At 36.1% G+C, this 22596-nt stretch overlaps 1 protein-coding gene across 1 annotated transcript in view; it reads left to right on the forward strand.

The window, feature by feature from the left end:
• The window catches only part of LOC121425208 (male-specific lethal 3 homolog), a 40625-nt gene that overhangs the window by 12838 nt on the left and 5191 nt on the right, over window positions 1–22596 (forward strand). The window contains exons 2-8 of the mRNA XM_041621215.1: window positions 6283–6365; window positions 8969–9064; window positions 11735–11811; window positions 12630–12670; window positions 13116–13229; window positions 14078–14274; window positions 20876–21040. Of these exons, the coding sequence (XP_041477149.1) occupies window positions 6283–6365; window positions 8969–9064; window positions 11735–11811; window positions 12630–12670; window positions 13116–13229; window positions 14078–14274; window positions 20876–21040 (773 nt within the window). The remainder of the gene's footprint in view (window positions 1–6282; window positions 6366–8968; window positions 9065–11734; window positions 11812–12629; window positions 12671–13115; window positions 13230–14077; window positions 14275–20875; window positions 21041–22596) is intronic.

Genomic DNA, 22596 nt, shown 5'->3' on the forward strand with positions numbered 1-22596 from the left:
CTATTCAGATTTGTGATTGCGGCCTCAGCCAAGTACGACTATACTTTGTAAAGAGGACTGTACTCAACGGAAGAAGAAGAACAAGGTTGCTGACATAGCTCGTTTACTTCAACTCGGTCTGAAACTGGCTCGTAAATCTTATCAGAATCGGGGCTCAACCGAAAATTATTTTTCCCACCACAGTTGTGGACAACAATATGAATATTCATGACTTTCGTCTTCGGAATATCAATATAGACTACGGTCTGGGCATGTGCGCGCATGAACTTATGTGTGGTCGTTCACGTTCAATGCCATGAATGAATCAGCACCCTAAAATTTACCTCAAGCAGGCTCCACTCCACTTCACTTCTGCTACACTATCAGTAGAGGCCGCGCTCGGCCATTATAGAAAATTGTCTCCAATGAGAGAGATTATCTCCAATATCACTATCAGAGACTTTTTAAAAAATAATTTGGGTATCCAATTTCAGAGACAATCTCCAGTTTGGGAGACCAATTTCCTTTGTTTATATTTGCTGCAAAAGGATTACCTCGGAGGCAAAGGAAAATGTGATAGGCAGATTCCTCATGAAAAATAGCCCCTTTTCACCTTCTACTTTGAATATTCACCATCTTTTGTTTTGATAAGGATTTTTGTTGTCATCCACACACAAAACAAATAGGCTTCAGACCTCAGTGAGACAAAATTTTGGGTGGGAAAAATTATGTTTTTTTTATTTATTGAAAACGGTTTATTTCAACAAGGGTTTCTATAGCAGCTTAAAAGCAGAATTGCATTACCCTTTACAATCATTTACATAAAAATACAATCAATATCAAAATAAAAGACTCAATTTGCACAAATTCTACATCATACGAAATATAAAAACACATAGAAAGTTTGTTTATCATGTTGGGGGTGCATGTATTAAAAAACAACATTTATCCCCATCATGATAAACCAAAAATGAAATACATGCGGCCAAATAACATAAAAAACAAGGAATTCTGTCATACCAGAAACTATGGAAGAGATGGGAACAAAGAAAAGACAAAAAGAGGAAGAGAGAGAGAGAGAGAGAAAGAGAAAAAGCGTGTATGTGTGTGTGAGAGTGTGTAACAATAATAGATAGATTTAAATGATTCAATAAAAGGTGTACATTATTTTAGTTTGTTGGTGTTATTTCTTTTGTTCTTTTGCAAAGCAAGCCTCCAATCTCCTCTGTTGGAGAGAGTCTCCCATATTGGCTAAGCGCCTCTACTGACTATGCTCCACCTCCCCGAATGTCCAAGGCCCTTGCTACCATTTAGTACGCATGGTGCTTACGCCACTTGTAATTCAATTTTGGAGATATAGTGCCACACATAATAATTTCATTGATGAAGTGCCACGCCTAAAAAAAATAGCGCCACGCCTGATTGTACTCATGATTGAAATGCATGAAGTAAGCGCCTGGGCCTGGCTGACCGCTGCCATGCCAGCCCCATTCTGCTCATGATCACACACCAAAAGCTCTGATGCACACCATTCACCGCCCTGACCGTAGCCGTAGTTAGCGTGTACCGGTACCCGTTATTTGCCTGCAATGGCGAGCTGGTACAGCTACACATTCTTCTCTCCACTACAATGTAAGAATGTATTGCTGTAAATTCTAGTATCCTCGAAGTGCATGATCGAATATTTCAAAATTAATTTTTGATGATTGTTTCGACTGACTTGATAAAGAATTAACTCCATTATACATGTATGTTAGATTAATGTATAATTTGTTTTACCCCAATTTCCACCTTTCATCTTTGTCAAGTTTCACAACTAGACCTACAGGATGTTTGTGTTTTCTTTTTCTTTAATTAATTTAATTTTTCATTGATATGGCGCGATTCCAGCAATAAGTGGGTGGTTGTGTCCTCTAAATTAGACGACCCATTCCTCTAAAATGCTAAAAAAAAATTGCCATCATTCATGAAGGAATTTTGCCCCCCCCCCCCCCCAGAAAAATGACAAGCTGAAAAGGGTGGGGGTCATCAATTCTAAACTTTTATGGGGTATATGTATGCACACACACACCCCCCATCCCTGGATCCTGTCTATTGTAACAGACCTGATAACTTTTTTTTAATTTGTTTTTTGAATGGTGACTTAAATTGATTAAAATTTGTTATGTCGCTCTTCTTTAATTTCTCTTTTTCTGATGGTACCCATGATGGTAATAATGAATAATCTGAACACTCACAGAATAGAAAACTTATATTCATACATGCAGCTTGCTTTTAATACAGGGTAGTGCATGTATATCATTTCTTGCTATTTTTTTTAAGTTTGAACAAAGAAAGTCAATGTTTTTTTTTATTTTTATACAAAGAAAGTTTATTTTTGCAATTTATAGTATAGTGATAATTCAGTGTTGTTGGTGGTTTAATGTCATTTGAGCTGATTTATGAATGTGTAATAATTTGGTTGAGGTGAGCTTTGGGTATTTTTTTTTACCTGCACGAATAGTCAAACCAATCGTGATACTGAAAAATGTGCATTTGCTTGTATTATACTTTAAAATTGTGTTTAAAATGTATATTTCCTTTTTATGAAATTACGAATGTATTTTTTTGTATTATTATGATTATGTAATGCCTCTGTACCTTTGTAAACTCATCGCAATTCGACTTTGTTGCAATGATGTTTTTTATCAATAAACCAGTTATCCATCTATCTATCATTGAATAAATTCCAAAATACATCATCAATCATGAGTGCTATAGAAAACCTCGGTATAAAAATCAGTAGGGGAGACCGGGGTCAGTTGGAACATGGGGTAAATTGAAACATTGTAATTTTCTTTAACGTCTTTAAAAAATTTCTGTGATACTGCCCTCAAGTTATTGTCATTATCAACAGCCATCCACCATATTACAGACAACACATGTGCAACAAGCCTGGTGAAGTTAGAAAACAGTTTTTGTTTTTTGACCTTCTGAGTAATTTTTTTCTCGTTCAGAAATGTTTGATTATCTCAGAGAAGTTAATAGATCAAGTTGGCCAGTTTGGGGGTATAATAGACACTTACATGTATACCAAGCTATAAAATAAGGTTATTAATATGCCATGGTGAAGTCTGCTTTTTGTGCTGTAAGCCTATAAATGTCAAATGGGCCTCCGGGGTTAGTTGGAACAAAATTGAAGGGGCTAGTTGGAACATGTTCCAACTTACCCCAAACATAATTATGAATGAAAACATTGGATATGAGAAAAAAACAAAGTATTTCACACTCTTCTGAACATGTATTGTATACCATGCTTGTTTTGTTTATCAGTTGGGTCTGAGTGTGCATTTAAGGCCTATTGTAGCCATTGAATGCAATGTTAACCCTTATCAAATGGGGGGGGGTCAATTTGAGCCCCCCTCACGAAATATTTTTACTACACTGCTAGCTGACTTTTTACTTTCAAGTCTTGCGCATCATTTGAGACCAAATTTGTGATGCCTGTGTGCGCGGTTTCAAAATTACGCAACAAATTGTACGTGCATGTTCGGACCCAAAATTGTTCAAAAACGTGATTCCATGTACAAGGTCAATGCAATTTGTGTTTTTCAACCAAAAGTTATAAATGTATGATTATTTTTACTTTTGCTGGTTCAAATAGATTCATTTTATGCTATTTATGATCGCAAAAGACTCCTGACAAAGTCCAACGGAAAAAACAAAGTTCGAAAAAACAAAAAATACATAAGAAATTATATTTTTTGCATTTTTTGGTGGATATTTGTTATAAATGTGAAAATTGATACTCTCACCAAAAAATAGCATTCTACTAGCTTAATAATTAGAGTTAAAGGCAAAAAAATAAAAAAAACATATTTCTGGAAAATTTTATTTGCTTATTTGCATAATTAATTATGAGAAAAAATATAAATCAATTTTTGTCTTATAAATTTGATGCAGAAATGCATGAAATTGCTGATAGTACACTTAATTGCATGTTAACTCAAACACACCCAAATATGCGGAATTCTACTACACAGTCTGCTTGCGTGAGTGGCTGTATAATAGAAAACATCAAGTTCAATGAATCCACACTTTAATATTTTGCACTTGAATAAGATAAAGCAAATAGGCTAAAACCATGTAATATTACAGTTTTAAGTAGATTTAGTATAATTCCTAATTGACCATGCAGTGTTCCAACTTACGCCATACCATGTTCCGACCCTCCCCGATATGAGGGTAAGTTGGAACGTTTGCGATAGTCTTGTTCAAGGTGGATTTTTTCAGTAACCATAATAGAGTTAAAAATTTTATGGGCTTCATTTGAAGCCCTGAGATATATGCTTTAAGCTGATATATTGATTGTTTCTCGAATAAAATCTATTTGGATTTTACAGCCATTTTTGCCAAAAATGTTCCAACTAACCCCGGTCTCCCCTATTCCTTCAAAGGTCAAAAAGGCTTTGTCTCGTCTTTGCGTATTTGCTCTGACGGTATTTTCCCCCACACACCTCCCAACTCAATTATTGAAAATGACGGTAAAACCCCAGACATCAGAAGTATCAGATTTCTGATCACCATGTGCTTCTCAAGATTGTGCAATTTGTAGTTTTCTGTAAACGAAAGTTATATTGTGGGAGGAGGGTTCAAAGTCCTTGAAAGGGACTAGTGATAGTCTACATTTTCAATCGGTTCGAAAAATGTCAAACTGCCTTTCCAAATACATATTCTCCAGTAAAATATATCATTTAAAATAATGAATAGTTGGATAAGACTAACAACGATTGCATTAAATATGATTGGAAAATGTCGATAATTGAATTTGAACCACTACTGGTACTTGTATTACTAACACACCAATCATATCGTAAGTATCATTAATTTCTTGCCAATAAGGCAAGCCTCTAATTTAAGACTAGCATGCAAACTTCTTCTTTATCATTATACTTGGTCCAAAAGAATGATGAAATCTGGAATGCATTCTTTTTCTGTATGAAAGAGATAAACAAGGGGATAACTCTGAAACAAAGTATACATTATTCAAGGACATAAAATTTGTAAGAATATAGCATGCGAATTGAAAACAGATTTAAAGAAAGAAGATAAAAATGATATTTTATTCAATTTGATATATTCAATTTAATTAAATTTGGTATCTTGTTCCAAAATCTATTAAAATGAAATACAACTTGTTAGAACATAAAGGAAAATAGTAGGGGAATAAGCATGGTAGCAAAAAGAGGGAATGGAGACCAGTATGGAGAATAGCTGCATTGTTCTGATTCAAGGAAAGTCAGATGATGCAGAAAGGAGGGACATATGGAGTTGGAAAGCAGTACAATATTTTTTTTCAGGGGGGGGGGGGGCGTGTAAACATCTACCAAGTCAGCCAGATCAAGTTGACCAAACTGCTTACACAATCCACTCGCAAATTACAACACACTGACTTCGGTGTCATTGTTTACATTTCGAATGGTTGATAATCGCAACTGAGGTGTCACTGGTAAGAATGATTTAAAAAAAAAGTTTTACAACCCTCGTAACTCACTTGCCACATCGAGCCTGGGGATCCACTCGTTAAAACTTGATTGACTGTAAAATGTCACCTATGATACTCCTAGGGGACAAACTGTCCTTATCTTACCTATAAACACTGAGGCTAATCATTTGTACGACAGCCAAACAAATCAGAGAAGAAAGGGAGATCATAACGAAATATAAAACTAATTCTAAGCCATTATTATCCGAAAACAATTTTCAAACATTCCCAATTGATCATTGTTTAATCTGAGATTTTTCTATTTCTGCTATTTCATTTTCCTTTCCTTGTCTGTTTAGTAATCTGAGATACTTGATACTTCTATTCTTCTATACAGACTTCTATTCTTTTTTATTTTCCTTTCCACCGTTGTCTGAATAATACATCATTTATATTTCTTTAGGAGAACGGGATTTCATAACGAGAGGTATTAAATATTTTTTTACTTGTTAGCATCTCAAAGCAATTCTAAAATGTTCCTGAGTAATGTGAGATATTTACGGCTTCTATTCTGTTTTATATTCCTTTGGGCTGTTGTCTGAATAATGCGTCATTTATATTTCTTTTTGGAGGACAGGACTTCATAATGGAATATGTTTTCACTTAAAATTATCAATTTTGAAAAATGCGCCACACGTAATTACGTACTTTGCGAGAGACCTGAACTCATGATATAGTTCAATATTTACAATGTTTGAAAAAAAACCACCAATAAATATGTACCGTACTTATACATTTGCCTTAAAACTTTTACTTCCTTTTCTATATTTTACTACTAGATACTGAAAGTAGATTGGACAAGAGATAGTGCAGGCAAGAGAGTTCCAGAGTACCTAGTTCATTTCAATGGCTGGAATCATAGGTAAGACTGCCATGATTTAGATGAATGATGCATATTTTTTGTGATAATGTATATTTTTTGTGTAGGCACTCAGCAGTAATTTCGTTTTATATATTTTTTTAAATAAAAGAAACATAGCCTACAATCTTTTTTAAAAGACATGGTCACCCCAACTAAAGTTGATTTTAATAAAAAGAGAAAAATCCAACAAGCGTAACACTACAAATTTATCAAAATATTATTGTAAAATAAAAAAGTTTTGCTTACCGGTAATTTCACATAACAGTATATGCACATCCTGATTGGTATGCAATTGAGGAGACTGATGATGTCATCCACGTACTATTTCTTTTTTATTTTATTATATGAAATATGGAATATTCTAGACTAGATATCTCAATGTCAATTAGAACGAAGATTGATTCCTCCTTATCATGTAGAATTAACATTGTTATACGGTTCAGTCAAGTTGGTCCTTATTTTCAAATCTATAAATATATTGTATTATTCAAAGTTTTTCAAACAATAAAAAAAAAAGAAATAATAGGCGAAGTACATCATAGACTATCTCATTTGCAGGTCATTGAGTTGTGCATATAAATAAGTGAAACTTTAAAATGTCATAACTTTCATATTTTACATCCGATTTTGATGAAATTTAGGCTAGTTTTTCTCTATGTACATTTGAATTTAAAATCAACATTTTTGCTGGGGTGGACTTGACCTTTAAGGGTTCCATAATACCAATTTTATGTGCTCTAATCTGACTAATGGTTCATCTATGGCCTGCTTTCCATTATCAGGCCAAAGCTTGGAAATGCCTATTTCTCACAATTGTACCTTGTGTTTTCTGAAATGTATTGAAACTTAAAAATAGATATGAATTCTTTTAGAGGAATCGATACAGGATTGATGTTAAAATTTTTATAACCCCTCCCCCCCCAAAAAAAAAAAAATTGCTAATAATATTTGTAATAAAAAAATAATAGATCAATTAAAACAAAACAAAAATCAACATTTGACTAAGGTGATACATGTACATGAAGTCCTTTAGTACAGGCTTGATTCAGGCATTTTTACGACAAAAAACCTTTATTGAAATCCATTAACTTAAAGATTGATCCAGTACAGTCTCCTGTTCCAGACTACTGATTCACACGTCCCGCCTGAGGCAATTCCTTTCTTTTCTTCAATCCTTTATTCATCCTTTTCACCTCCCTGTCTTTGTCGTTACTGACCGTATGACTGTTTGAAAAACAGTTTTCATGGTAATACTAATTCCAACATTATGGGTATACAAAATTGAGTACCATGTTGATTTATACTGTTTGAATGGAAAGCTTACAGCTGTCATGCCATTGGTGTTCAATTAGTGTCTGTATCATTAGACTACCACTTAAGAGGTAGCCTGGTACTGTTTGCTAGTCAGCTGGTTGTCTATTGTTAGGGAGCTACGGTGAAGGTCACCAAGGTCATCAGTCGTGGTATTGGCGGGGGTTTTCAATTCATTACAATACAATGCAGAAAACAAATGATTTTATGGACGTTTCTGTTCATCAATACTGGAAAGGCTGTATAGATTTGAAGATTAACTTTATGTTCGCTTATGAGGGAACAAAACTAGGCCCAGTGGTAAGTTGAATCAAGGAGAATTGTAGCAATCATAGCATATAAATTGTCAACAATCATAGCATATAAATTGTCAACAATCGGGGTACATGTAGATCTATGTTATGCTGTGTGCATGTTTTTGCAAGCTTCTGGAAATGTTCTGATGAATGATGGGGCATAACATAGACTTGTCTTGGTGAATTATACAGGTCAAAGGTCAAATATCTGGTCAAGCAAGCTTCCACATGTTATCTGCTTGCTCGAGTTTGCACTTTTTTTTATAGATTTTATTGTCATGAAACTCGTGAGAACCCACTTAAACTACATTCCCTATCTCACTGTACATGTCGATCCATACTCCTCACAACAAATGTTTGTTCAGTTTGGAACACAGTTTTCAAATAGTGGTGTATGAATGGTGTATTGAAATCTATTGGAAACAGGCTATTTTATGGAACATTCTTGATCATGATATTTAGCTGAAACAAAACTTATTCGGCAGTCTGTTCAGATACATGAACAAAGAGTGTAGGAACTTGTCTAATTTGCCAGTAAAACCATTCAAAAGTTCCAACTTACCTACTTGATAGGGAATAACTTTTTTTGATTTCACATTGTAAAGACTGCTACACAAAAAGTCTTGTGTAATATACAATACAGACCACAAGTGCTCTTCAAATTTTGAACGCAAAACTATTCCGTGTGTATGATTCACAAAATTCATTCTGTACTATGTAATAGTGATGATTTAGACAGCCTACACTGAAATTAATAATGATCTTCCACGTATGTTTGCAGTTGTGTCAGTCAATGGAGGTGTACACCTGCTCTGATTTTTTATACTTCCCTTTTTCGTTTTTTTTTTTTAATAGACAAATTTATGTTAAATTTTTTTTTGTAATGCCCATGTACATGTATTAAAGTTTGACACTTGGTGTTACATGTAAGTTCACAGTGCACAAATAAACAATAGATGTTTTGTATCATTTATATCATTACTATTTTCATTATAGTTGGGACAGGTGGGCTCCTGAACACTTCATTCTCAAGTACACAGATGAAAGCTTGGAACATCAAGAGAAGCTCCAGAAAGAAGCAGAAGAGAAAATGTGAGTTTATTCTTTTCCCCTTATTTGTATTCCAAAAACTAATTGGGCAAATATTTCATACCAGAAAGTGCAATTTTATAACCACACTCAGATGTAATTTCTTTATACATAATCACGATAATTGAAATATTTCAGATCCAATTTTGAAAAGATGGGTGAGAAAATGTGTTTTCATGGGGTTTATTGTTTTCTTGCTATTCATAGGGCCATTACTATACTGCGAAATAGTGCTAAATTTTGGACTATCATATTTTGATTGATATGCAGTATAAAAGAAAGAAGTTGCAGCAAACAATTATTTCATGAGAAATTCTTTCAAATCAAGGTTAAATGCCACCATATTATCATAGAACTAGTTGCGGTAGGCCTACATTGAAATAAACTTGTCTTTAATAAGCGCTAGAGGGTATTCATTTGTCTAGCAATCGACTATGGTCAACAAGGAAATTTGTGATCACTCTCGCAAAAAGTGTTCACTAGCTTACAAGGTCATGAGCTATGGAATGCCTCTGTAACTCTTTATCAAGTGACGAAAATTATCTGATAATGTAGTCTATTTTTACCAATCCCCAGGACCGTACGTAGGGCTGGGACTAAAACCCGGGTACCCGGGTCCCGCCCGGAAGCGTCGGGTACCCGGGTAGAAAAATCAATACCCGATACCCGAAAATTGCTCACCAGTATAACGTACATTTGATTTGTATTGCGTAGTGTAAGACATGATTGTAAACTCATCACAAAAGTACACAAGTCTCATTTTGAATCTCACCAATTACCCTCGAAATATCCATAAATATACTAGTTTTTCAAGTGATGATGATGTGACTGAGATCGTTCAATCGTCGCCATGTTTCTTTTGCAGCGCAGTGACGTCATCCAGCCACTGCGACGCAAGCCAATTTATGAATGAAAATATAGTAAGCATGCGCATTGCAAGCCTCAGCCCCACGCAGTATTCTGTCAAAACAAGTCTGCAATACTCTGTCACCTCGTACCAAAATCGACCTAGAATTCCACTTTCCTTTATTTCATATGAATTATGAAAGGTATTCTCAGAGGATGTGTTTTCTCACCGATACCACGCAAGTAAGCAAATTTTATTACTTCTTGCTTTTCCGTCAAAATCTTACAAAGTAGCGTCGATGTTGCATCGTGTTTGTGAGTTTGTAGAATCTATCGCTACGTGAACAAAGTCAATTGATTTCCGGGTTTCGGAGCATACAAGGCGCCAGCCAATCACGTTCTTGATACCATTTTCAGTTCATCATAAACCGAAAATGGTAACACGATCGTGATTGGCTGGCGCATTTGACGCTCCGAAACCCGGAAATCAATTGACTTTGTTCATGTAGCGATAGATTGTACAAACTCACGAACAAGATGGATTTTGACGGAAAAGCAAGAAGTAATAAAAATTTGCTTACCTGTGCGGTATCGGAGAGAAAACAGATCCTCTGAGAGTACCTTTTATAATTCATATAAAATATAGAAAAGTGGAATTCTAGGTCGATTTTGGTACGAGGTGACAGAGTATTGCAGACTTGTGTCGATGGAATACTTCGTGGCGCACGGGAGGCTTGCAATGCGCATGCTTACTATATTTTCATTCATAAATTGGCTTGCATGCATTGGCTTGATGACGTCACCTATGGGATTTTTCCACCAGTCATATTTCGAGCGACATGATTTTCGGGTACCCGCCCGAAAATTACCACGGGTACCCGAAAAGAAAAAACCCGAAAGTCCCAGGCCTAACCGTACGCATGAATGCGGGAACAATAGGTGGGCACTGATCCGTTGTGTGATTGGTCAGGCATTTCACCAATCAGTGCGTCGATGTAAGGTGCAGCCGGTGATCTGTATATGCACATAAGCCGCGAGTCGGCAATATGCAAATAAAACAAAATTGGCCGGCTCACTAGTTTCCCGTGGGTGGGAGTTGACTAGCTGAGAGGTCCCTCGCTCAGGGCCGGGAACTTGTCTTTGTTTGTAAAATCATGAAATCTTTGCTGAAAACCAATTAACCTAGACTGATGATCGCGAATACAAAAGAGGCATTTGTGGGACAGTGTATTAATATTGCTTGGAGAAATACCCTACAATTTGTGGAATTCCATGCTTGTTATGCTAATTTCTCAGCAATTACATTATTATTTACACATGCAAACACTTGGGTGGTCATTTTATTGCATTCTGTTTGAACTCATAACAGGGCTCCACACTAACCCTCTTTTTCTACTGGTCCGATCATGTCGGACCAGTACATACCCAGTTTTTCCATTTTTTACTGGTCCGAACCTATAATTTACTGGTCCCAAAATATATAAAAAAGACTTGAGTTTATTTTGCTTATTGTTACCCCCCCCCCCAAAAAAAAGGTACACACTCATAACATTATTCATAAGAGCCATTTTTGTAATTTACAAAAGAGAAGAAAATATATTTTTTATCAGATGGATATAATCTTACAGGTCATGTCGGAACAGAAAATCTGGATTTTTCTGAAAAGTTACTGGCCGGACAGAAATTTTTACCGGTCTTGGACCGTCGGACCAGTGCCAGTGTCGCGCGCTGAATACATGTAGTATACCACAACTGGTATTTTTATCTTTTATTATTCAACTCTAATCAATTTCCATTTATCTATTTTTTTAATGTTTTTCATTCAAGGAGAAAGAAGAGGAGGAAGAGAACCTGGTCAGAGATTCTTCAAGAAGCTAGAGAGAAGCGAGAGAAGATGGCAAAGGGTTAGTTGGTCTGATTATTCCAAACTCATCTTTTATTTTAATTTGTTGGTATATCTACAATTCAGTATACAAATGATGCATGCACATGAGTTCATTAGGCGATCTATCCTCATGCGAGTTGAGGCTCTGTTCAATCCATTGCATGAAGCCGTGGCCCGTTAGGCTGAGTGCAATGGGGTGAACACAGCCTCAACGAGAGTGGATAGGTCGCATAATGGACGAATGAAGCCATGCATCATTTGGTTTATACAACAAATTTTCTAGATCTTGTAATTTGACAATAGATAAGAAAAAAAATCAACAAAAGCAGATGGAATTAAGACATATTTTGCCTTTGTCTGACAATTCATTTCCTCTGAAAATATTTTTGTTTTCCCGTTTTATAAAAGCAGTTAAATGTTTGTGTTCTTTTGTGACGCACCTAATTTATGAATCTCAGTGCGCACAGCCAGCCTTGTTGATGCGCTTACTTCGATGCGCGCAAACTCACACACATACAAAATGTACGTATACACACATGCTTAGTGGTGCACACTGAAGGAGAAAGCTCAACCGTGCAATGGAAACATAAAAAATGCACGGTCGCCGTGCAATGGAAAATAAAATTTACATGCAGCACAAAATGGATCAAATATTGAATGGCTTTCAACCAATCAAATTACAAGAATCTTTGTATGAGATGTATAAAATGTGATAACTAGTGATAATGATGGTAGTGGTTGTGATAGTGATGTAATGATAATGAGGAAATGGATGGGTTGGCTAATTAGTGATGTCTTCTTGTTTTATGTTTTTTTTTTCATTATCATATTTTCCAGAAAACAGTGCAAGTTCTGCAGAAGATAGTAGTGTTGGTTCAGTAAGTACTACTTTTTACATTCATTTCAGATTGAGTTAATATGAAAATCATAGTGTTTATGAAGATTGCTAAAATAATCTATACCTCTGCAAAACAAAGTTTGAAAAATTTTGTAGGAATCGTTTACAGTTGTATTGCGAATCTTGCAGATCAAATTACTCAGTTTCCATTAGTCTTGGAGTGCAGATGTGCAAGACATGTTTTGCAGTGTGTCAGGTAGTACATTGCCATGGTAACATTGTATTGTCACAGTAAATGGAAGAAAGTTCTTGAGGAGCGAAATGTTCAGTTTTTGCCAAATGCTCATGAGACTTGGGTCACAAAATATGTGAGATATATACGCCTAATGTGTTGCATAGTGTTGCCATGGTGATGAAATATTATGGCAATGTATCAGGGAACTTTATCAAGATAAATCGAGATAAATTTCTTTAAAAATTCACAGAGTGACAGTGAAGATGAAGATGACGACGAAGCAGTAGAAGTTCCAATCACATTTCCTGAAGCCTTACATGCAAAGCTAGAAGATGACTGTTACTTCATCACATCCAAAAAGCAGGTAAGTGCATAGACATGTCAATATCAGATGGAGCCTAGATTTCAGTCAAAGGCACAATTCTAGCCCTGTTGCATTTTGCTGTTTTCACTCTTACATCTGACTTTGTCAATGATTTTAATATCGATTTGCAACAAGAGGAAAGTTTGTTTAACAAATTTTCGGCATTACTCCTATTTGTTTAAGATCAGTATGCTCGATCTGTAATGAAAATCATAAGATCAGTATGATCGATCTGAAAATCATAAATCATAAGTCAGAAAAAATTGGAACCACTCTAACAACAATCTGTCAAAGTTTGGCACCGCTAGACGAAAGTTTGTGAACGCTTGGGTCCGCTAGGCCTATGCAGAAATCTTGAACGCTGGACAACTGCTGCTTTGCCAGCGTTGCTGGCCGGTGATTAAACGGTTCACAAACTTTGGTGGAGCGGTTGTAAGCGCTTTCCGAGCGGACACGGGATTGCTGGAACGGTGCATTCATCCATTCATTGTTAAAAATAGCAATGAAGGGATGTACTTTTGTCTACCAGAGTAATTGTGGCGACTACAATGAGTAGCCGCATAAATTCTACACTCTGATCATTGTGTTAAACTCCGTCGAGCCGACGCCCGCATGCGCAGAACTTTGCTCTATCAACGCTTGAGTCACCGCTAAACCAACGCTAAAGCTACGCTGGCTTCAGCGATGCACCGCTAAGGCAACTCGCATGTTTTCGATTTTTTCCCCAATTTTGTGAGCGGTGTGTCCAGGCCTTTACAATTACATTTTCTAGTGATTTTCCACTTGCTGGTCCCTTTGAATGAAATGAAATTGCTATCAACTTGAATTGTTTTCTTTTTCTTCCAAAGCTGGTGAAGCTCCCACCAGAACACACAGCTCTGTCACTGATGGAGACGTATGTTAAGGATTTTGCTTACCGGTGTCAGGCTCACAATGTCAGGGTTCACCTGAGGCAACAAGGTACCGCTGGGATGCCTGTATCTCTCACCACACCAAATAGCAACAATGGAGATTCTGTTGTGCCACCTCCGCTTCCACAGTTCAAGTAAGTAGTTCAGGTACTCCCAACCCAGTATTAAGGCCCGTTTACACAGCATCCGGTACGGCGACCGTGCACGGCATTCCGGCACGGCATACGGCTAGTCGTGCCGTTTTCCAGTTTCCACTGCCCCACGGCACGGCAAAAAAGCCGTGCTCGGATCCCGTCCGGCAGGCAAAAACCGTCCGATGTACCCATGAAAACCCAAGGCAAAGAAGCCTGCTTCAGGCGTGGCAAGAAGTAATTTTTAATGGTTTCGTGTATCTATGTATAAATAAATCTTGTATCAAATTCCACCAAGAAGCCTCAATCAATCTGACGGACTGCTCATTTGACAGACACAATATTCTTTCTGTTATTCACTCATCTATACGGGAATAGATCGTTCTATTTAAATGTAATTGAATTTTGTCATGATTAATCTTTTTATTTTACACTTTGCTTTCCATACTTCACTTCCCATTTCTATGCCATTGTCACCTGTTCATCTCATTTCTTAGTTACATCACATTTTATTGCCATTCCAACTTCACATGTTTCTATTGTCTTCTCATTTATATTCAGAACATTCTTCTTCATTCATGACCTCGTGCTCATTAGTTCACCTTTCACCCTTAGTTCTTCACTTTTCTCGACTCTTCTACTATATTCTCTCTGTTTCTATTAGTTAAATTGGTTATACCAAATAATTTCTGAACATATTTGAATACGGTATATTATTTGTTAAAGGTCAAATCTACCCAAGAAAACTGTTGATTTGAATAAATAGAAAAAAAGTCAAACTAGCATAATTCATGCAGAATCGGATGTAAAATAAGAAAGTTATGAAATTTTAAAGTTTCGCTTATTTTCACAAAAGAGTGATATGCACACCTCAGTGACATGCAAATGAGACAGTTGATGTCCCTTACTATTTCTTTGTTTTTATTTTTTGAAAAATACAATATTTCATTCATTTATTTGACAATAAGGACCAACTTGACTGAACCAATGCTAATTCTACATGTTTAGGGAGGAATTGATTGTTGTTCTCTTGACAATGAGAACAAAATTACATTTCATATTTCACATAATAAAATACAAAAGAAATAGTGAGCGAATGATGTCATCAGTCTCCTAATTTGCATACCGATCAGGATGTGTATGTACAACTGTTTTGTGAAAATTAAGCGTAACTTTAAAATGTCCTAACTCTCTTATTTTACATCCGACTTTGATATTTTCAGTGTTATGCTTGTTGAATATTTCTCTTTTATTCAAATCGACTATTTTGTTGGGGTGGACTTGTTCTTTGAAAGCAATGCCAAGTGAGGTCTGGCCCAATAAATAAGAGCAACACTGGACTTCATTTTGTCGACATCTTTAATTTTAGTTTAGTTCAGCTCCAAATATATTTTAGGTTCTTCAGCAATCTACATTATATTTGTTGTTGAAAAAAAAGTGATGCTCATTAATTTATTACAGAAAATAATCATACGAGATATATAAACAAAGAAATGCATGGGGCGTCAAAAATTTTACTTGAAGATGAATGTATTCATTTTATTTCACCATCAACTTTCTTTTGTCAGTATTTTTCATGTCCAAGGGCCCATTTCAAAAGTACTTTAACATTATGGCAACTACCATGGAAACCACAATTATAATTGGATGTTGCGCCATATTACCATTAAAGACAAAATCATGATAGTTGTACCTCTCTATGAAGCAGGCCCCAGGAGTGTCATTGCCATTCTGTTTAGAGATGAAATTTTGTTTCTAGCATTTTGTCATATTTCAAATAACCCTAGATCTCTGTTTCCAAAATAAAACATTAGTCCAGAAACGTTCCGTCCAGTACCCATCATTTTTATTTTCACAGTAACTGGTTTCATGTGTTGATATTTGATAGTAATCATGTTAATATTTGCATGAACCAAATTTCTGTGATGTGCAAACTGTTCAACTTCTCTTATCTGTGAACAAATCCTGATTTTAAATTCAAGTATAATTTAAGAAATAAATATGTTTTTAATAAATGGTGAACATGCTCAGACGATATTTTCCAGATCTACAAAAGAGGAAGATCATTATCCTTCAAAATCGTAATTTCTGCAAATTGAGACTGACTTGCAACTGTAACAATGGGAGATGTTAAAGTGAAAAATTCAAGTGGAAATTAGAATAACACATTTTATGGTGTAGTTGTTTATAATACGATATCAGTCATTAAAGTTGTAGATTTCCTGCAAATGATTTATTTCATATGGATTTATCATAAGTCATTCAGATGTAATCATATATACACTGCTTTTCATTTGTTGGTGATGCTGCATGTCTGACATTGCATCTTTTATGTTGAGACTATTGACAGGTTGTTAGCTCTGGCAAACTACAAACCACTGTCCCTTTGTTAGCTAACAATTGGATGAGTATTGAGTAATGTCAGAGGGAATAAGATATCAGCTCTCTTTTTAGCGGTGGAGCATAGCAAGTTAGAATATTTTCCGTTACCTTTTTTTTTAAATCTACGAAACATATTTGGATTCTTAAATTGTGAGATGTTTATCACATCAATAGGAATCGACTTGGATTTAGATGACACGAAACCTTTAATTCCTATAGTAGTATGTTCAATGTTCAGAAGACCGAAATTAACCTCATAGCAATGGAGCTGGCATTGAGGTAACTCTTACAGTGTGGGACAATGGGGAAAAACTGGAGAAAAATTGATCTACAGTTATGTTGTCACCATGACTATCGGTGCTTTGAAATTACTGCAACATTGTGTCCTCGATTTGAAGTGAAGTTGGGACTTGAAGACTGGACTGATGTTGCGGACGTGCCTGAGGATGATGACGAGGAAGCCTGACCCACGTTGTGGACAGATGTCACCATTCTCCTGCTCAGTTTCTTCCTGCTTGGTACAGGCTTCTCCTGGTGTGTCCACATCAAACACAGGATCCAAGATTGAACTTGTTCTGTTGACAGAGAAATAATATGTTCAAATTTATTTCATATGTTTTACTCAGAATACTGAATACTAAAAAATCGACTCTCATGTACCAAGTCGATACAGTCTTCTTTTCTTCAATTCATTAATATTCTTAACGTCTGTAGTTTTATTTTATATTACTTTTTTAAGGGGCGGGTTACTTTTCAGAAGGCAAATGGCTTTCACTTCAAGGAAATGGAACACCTAATAACCTGTACTACTTTGCACAGGTAGTCAGGTACAAATATGATCAATCATATTAAATGAAAATGTGGATGTATATAATAATTACAGGAAACGGGTTGATGTAAACATGAGAGAATGAGCCAACCATCAATGTATAATGTAAATTGATTCGTATAGTTTCTACAAGAGCTCTCATATCCACCCTGCAGAGTGCACAAAGTGCAAATTAATACCATAGCTGTTGCCTGACCGTTTCCTGGTGCAAGGAATTCCTGTCAGAACCCCAAAACTAAACCTGGGTCAAGTGCAGCATAATATCAGAATTCATATTTACAAAATACATTTCTTCGCATGAATTCAAATTGATATACATATTCTCTCATCCCTGGGACAAGAAAACAAAATAATGAATAACTTACTCTCGATTATGTATGTATAGAGAACTAGGAATTCTATTGCCTCTCTGTACTTGTATTTACGTGCTTTGTTTGAGAGAGCTCCATCACCAATCTTCCACTCTATTTTCTGTCTTTTTTTTATGTAGTTGTCCCTCACCTCGCTACGTCACCTTAAGATGATTAAAAAAAAACACAAAATCTAATTCCTGTAACCTCTGAAAATTTTTCCTACCCCTACCCAACCCGCCTCCCCCCGAAATATTTAAATGCGAAAATTAACAATGTGCTTTTGAGAGTAAAGAATTTTGCCTCCTTCATTTTTTTTTTGCTTGTAAAAGTGACGTGATATTTATATTACGTATTTGTGAGGAGGGGTTGGTATAAAGTTTCTGGTCCACATCACAAAGCAAGGTCTCTTTCTACATTTACATACCCTTGCTCTTTTATTTCTTATTTACTTTCCGTTATTTTAAAAATTTAAAACACTATAGACTATCTTACACATGTGGAAACAATTTTTAAAATGGTCATAAAGACCAAAACTTACCATTGATATTCATTGAATTATAACAACCGGAAGGTAGCTGCAGTTGTAAGATTGTGAACTTGATTTGCTTTCAAACATCCACATACAAATATAACTCTTTTCTAAAGATGTATATTCAATATATTTCTTCATATTGGTAGTGAAAAAATCGTAAAGTTTGAAAAAAAATAATATGACGTTAAACAATACCAACCTGAAATTACAAGCTGATGCCCAATGTCATGTCATACATCGCTTTTTACTTCTGTATCCTTGATCATCTCCAATCTCTTGTCATACAGGATTGGATTTTCCTACACTTCTAGGATAAGGGCTTCCTCCATGTCGGTTATCTGTCATGCAACACATTCCATATAAATCTTATTAGCAAATAATAACAAAGGTTTTAAGGAAGAATTGCAAAAGCGTTTCGGGGAAAGGCCAGTGTCCAATCAGCATTTTTAATGCACAAATAGAAATTCTCCTAAACAAAATGATTTCATTTGTTGTAGAGAAAAGTGATCGTCTAGATTTTTTTTCAAGAGGTTGAAATAATACATTTTATCATTTGAAAAGTACATGTAAAACATAGGGTCATGCTAAGAAAAAAAAGATTTTGCCCCTATATGGTCCTATATTCTAAGCCATATTCATATATCCTATCTGCAGTGCCACTCTTGCTGCTGAAAAAACGACCCAGTGCCTCTCTCAAATAGACCCTATACTATAGCCTATAGGCCCTAGTACTAGGCTAGGCTAGTACTAGTAGCGGTAGGCCTAATTCAGTAATTGAAAATTCCTTCGTTCAGAGCCTGAGGTCTAACGACGTTAACTTACTTAGGTCTAACATTAGACCTAACAACAGGTCTAACTTTAGTGGACGTTATTGGTCTAACGTTAGAATTTTAGATCTAACTAACGTTAGGATCTAGTTAAGCCTAACGTTAGACTCGACTACTCACTAGTCCCCTGCCCTAGGCCTAGTCTAATCTAAGTCTCACTTTCTTTAGTAGGCCTAGATCTAATCTAACGACGTTAGGCCAGTCACCTGGATTATCGAGTCTAAGATTAACACAAAACAGTCAGTAACATAAAGCATAACGTTAGACCTAGACTCTAGATGTGACTTAGGCTATAGGATAAATATCTAGCCTATCTAAGTTAGATGTTAAGGTAGGCCTGACTTAACATTTCTAACGTTAGACGTACCGTAGCTAGTAAACCGAGTCTATCTTTTTAGGCCTAGTATTAGGGGCCTAGGCCTAGCCTTACAATACATCTAAGTTCTAACGTTGTCGTTAGGCCTTATCCCACATTATTATTTCCGGCCTTATATTATTTGGCCTTATTTTCTTGTGCTCTACTTTCTGGGGCTCAGTTATACAGTATGCGAAATAACACTTGTTCTTAATTAGTTGCTTACCAGACCAAGAATGGCAAGATCAAGTCCTCCTTCACCTCTCTTCAGCAGGTTATACACGTAGACCTACGTGTACGTGCGATTTTGCATTTAACACGTAAACTCCCATAGACTCTCACCGCAGGCGATTTGTCGCTTGATCAGAAAATATGTGGGCAATGACGTAATTTATCTGGACGGTGATTGGCCAGAAGTGAAAAAACCGTGTGCCGTGCTCTGAAAATGGCTTGCTGATCGATCTGCAAATCCGGCAAATTACGCCGTGTTATACAACACGGCACGGCACCGTTGAAGTGGAAACAGTTTCATAGGATTTAGTGGTGATCGATTTTTTTTGCCGTGCCGGATTGCCGTGGTGCCGTGCACGGTCGCCGTACCGGATGCTATGTAAACGGGCCTTTAGTCTAATCGCACACAATTTCAACAATGGAGACTGATGTACCACAGTTCAAGTATTTCAGACATTAATCTGAATTCACCACTCCCAACCCAGGGTGAGTCTAACCACACCAAATAGCAACAATGGAGATTCTGTGTACCACCTCCTCTACCGCAGTTCAGGCATTAACATTAGTTTACCACTTCCAACCCAAGGTTGATGATTCCTGATACCTTGCCTCTCTTGTAAGTAACGGAGGAGGCTCTGCAAAGCTACCAAGAGCATTAAAGGCACAATTTCCCTTTGCTACTGTAGGATGAATAATATAGCTAGAGCTATAATCTCTATTTTTTTTCTATTTAGGTTTTCATTGAAAAAATCATCAGCGATCACAATATTTACAAATGATTTACATGATTGAAACATAAAATCATGGAACATATAGAGAGGGAAACCCAAAAAAGGCAGATAATATTAAGTAAAACATGATGAAGTTTTCAAGTGGGAATGTCTAAGACAGAAAAAAAACCTACAAGAAAAAGATAAGACAGCAGATATGAAAGGAGCATACTCAGAGTCTGAGTGAGCGAGGACAAGTAGCTCTGCTCCCAGTCCGTGGATAGGAATACATGTATGTATTCTCAATCCATATACTGAAAATTATTAAAAACGGTATATAACATATAATAACATTATTATTTTCATCTTTATTATTACTTTGCAGTGTTGACCTATGCAGAGAAGTGATGGATGGTATTCGTATACTCTTTGACTTTCTCTTGCCAACTAATCTTCTCTATGATTGTGAGAGGACTCAGTACAACAGCCGCTACGCACAGCGCCCTCTTGATACCAATGGAGTAAAGGATGACACTGCAAAGATAAAGCCGTAAGGATGATTGATTTTGCATGATTATTATTATCAGCTGTAATATCAAGAAAGGGGATTTTGGAATGGCCTTCCCCTGACAATCCGTGAATGCACATCCATTGATACTTTTAAATGTTACCTTTAGACTCGTCTATTCAATGCCTCTTACTCTTAATTGTTCCTGGATCTATTACTATTATTTTTGTACCTGTTCTCTTTCGTTCTTTCTTTCTTCTTTCACTGTGCCTTGGGCACTTTGCCGAGTGGATTTGGCGCATTACAAATCACATATATTATTATTATTTTCCTGTATCAATGCATATCAAACAATGTTTGCACACTATTGTGTTTTCAGATGATGCCTCCAATTCCTCCTCCACCCCCCCCCCATTAAAACAATTGTTTCTGTGCCGTAATCAAGTACAAAAATTAGAATCGGTCAGTCGTTCACTCCTCGATCCATTTTTTTGTGTGTGTGTGCTTGCAGCATTTACTAATTGCATGTCATATAGCATTGTAATTACATGATATGTTAATGAAGAGTGAGGGTTGGTTAGACATGAGTGTCCTCTACTCACAATGTAGGCCATGTTTTAATATGCCAGATTTTATGAATGGGTCAATCAACACATTTGGTTGGGGGTGGGGTCAAATTTGAACTAAAAATTTAAAAAGTGTGCAGGTTTCACTATTGTTAGTCTAGTTGTACAGAGTTTTTGCCCAAGGCTAAATTATAATCCTGTTGAAAAATGGGTTACTTCAGGTTGAACTTTATACTCATTTTTGTCTCTCCTGCATAGAATAGCGAGACTATAGGCGCTGCTTTTCCGATGGCAGCGTCGTTGTCAACGTCATATCTTAACTTAAGATTAAGTTTTTGAAATGACATCATGAATTAGAAAGTATATGGACCTAGTTCATGAAACTTGGACATAAGGGTAATCAAGTATGATTGAACATTCTGCCTCAGTTTCAGGTCACATAACCAAGGTCAAAGGTCATTTAGGGTCAATGAACTTAGACCATTTTGGTGGGAATCAATATCAAATCTTAACCTAAGGTTAAGTTTTTGAAATGTCATCATATCTTAGAAATTATATGGACCTTGTTCATGAAACTTGTACATAATGGTAATCAAGTATTACTGAACATCCTGTGCAAATTTAAGGTCACATGACTAAGGTCAAAGGTCATTTAGGGTCAATGAACGTTGGCCATATTGGGGATTTTCGATATAGCATTGTAACTTTGAAAGTTTATGGATCTAGGTCATGAAACTAGGCAATGAGTAATCAAGTATCACTGAACATCTTGTATGAGTTTCAGGTCACATGACCAAGGTCGAACATCATTCAAGATCGAAGAACTTTGGCCATGTTGTAGGTAATTGTTGAATTGCCATCATAACTTTGAAAGTTTATGGATATAGTTACTGAAATGTGGACATAGGGTAATCCAGTGTCATTGCTCATCTTGCACAAGTTGTAGGTCATTGATCAAGGTCAAATGTCATTAAAGGAGAATGAAACCTTTGGAACAAGATTGCTTGTGTAAAAACAGAAAAATCAAAGGAA

This window comes from Lytechinus variegatus, chromosome 12, assembly GCF_018143015.1.
Source record: "Lytechinus variegatus isolate NC3 chromosome 12, Lvar_3.0, whole genome shotgun sequence".
Taxonomy (NCBI): Eukaryota; Metazoa; Echinodermata; class Echinoidea; order Temnopleuroida; family Toxopneustidae; genus Lytechinus; species Lytechinus variegatus.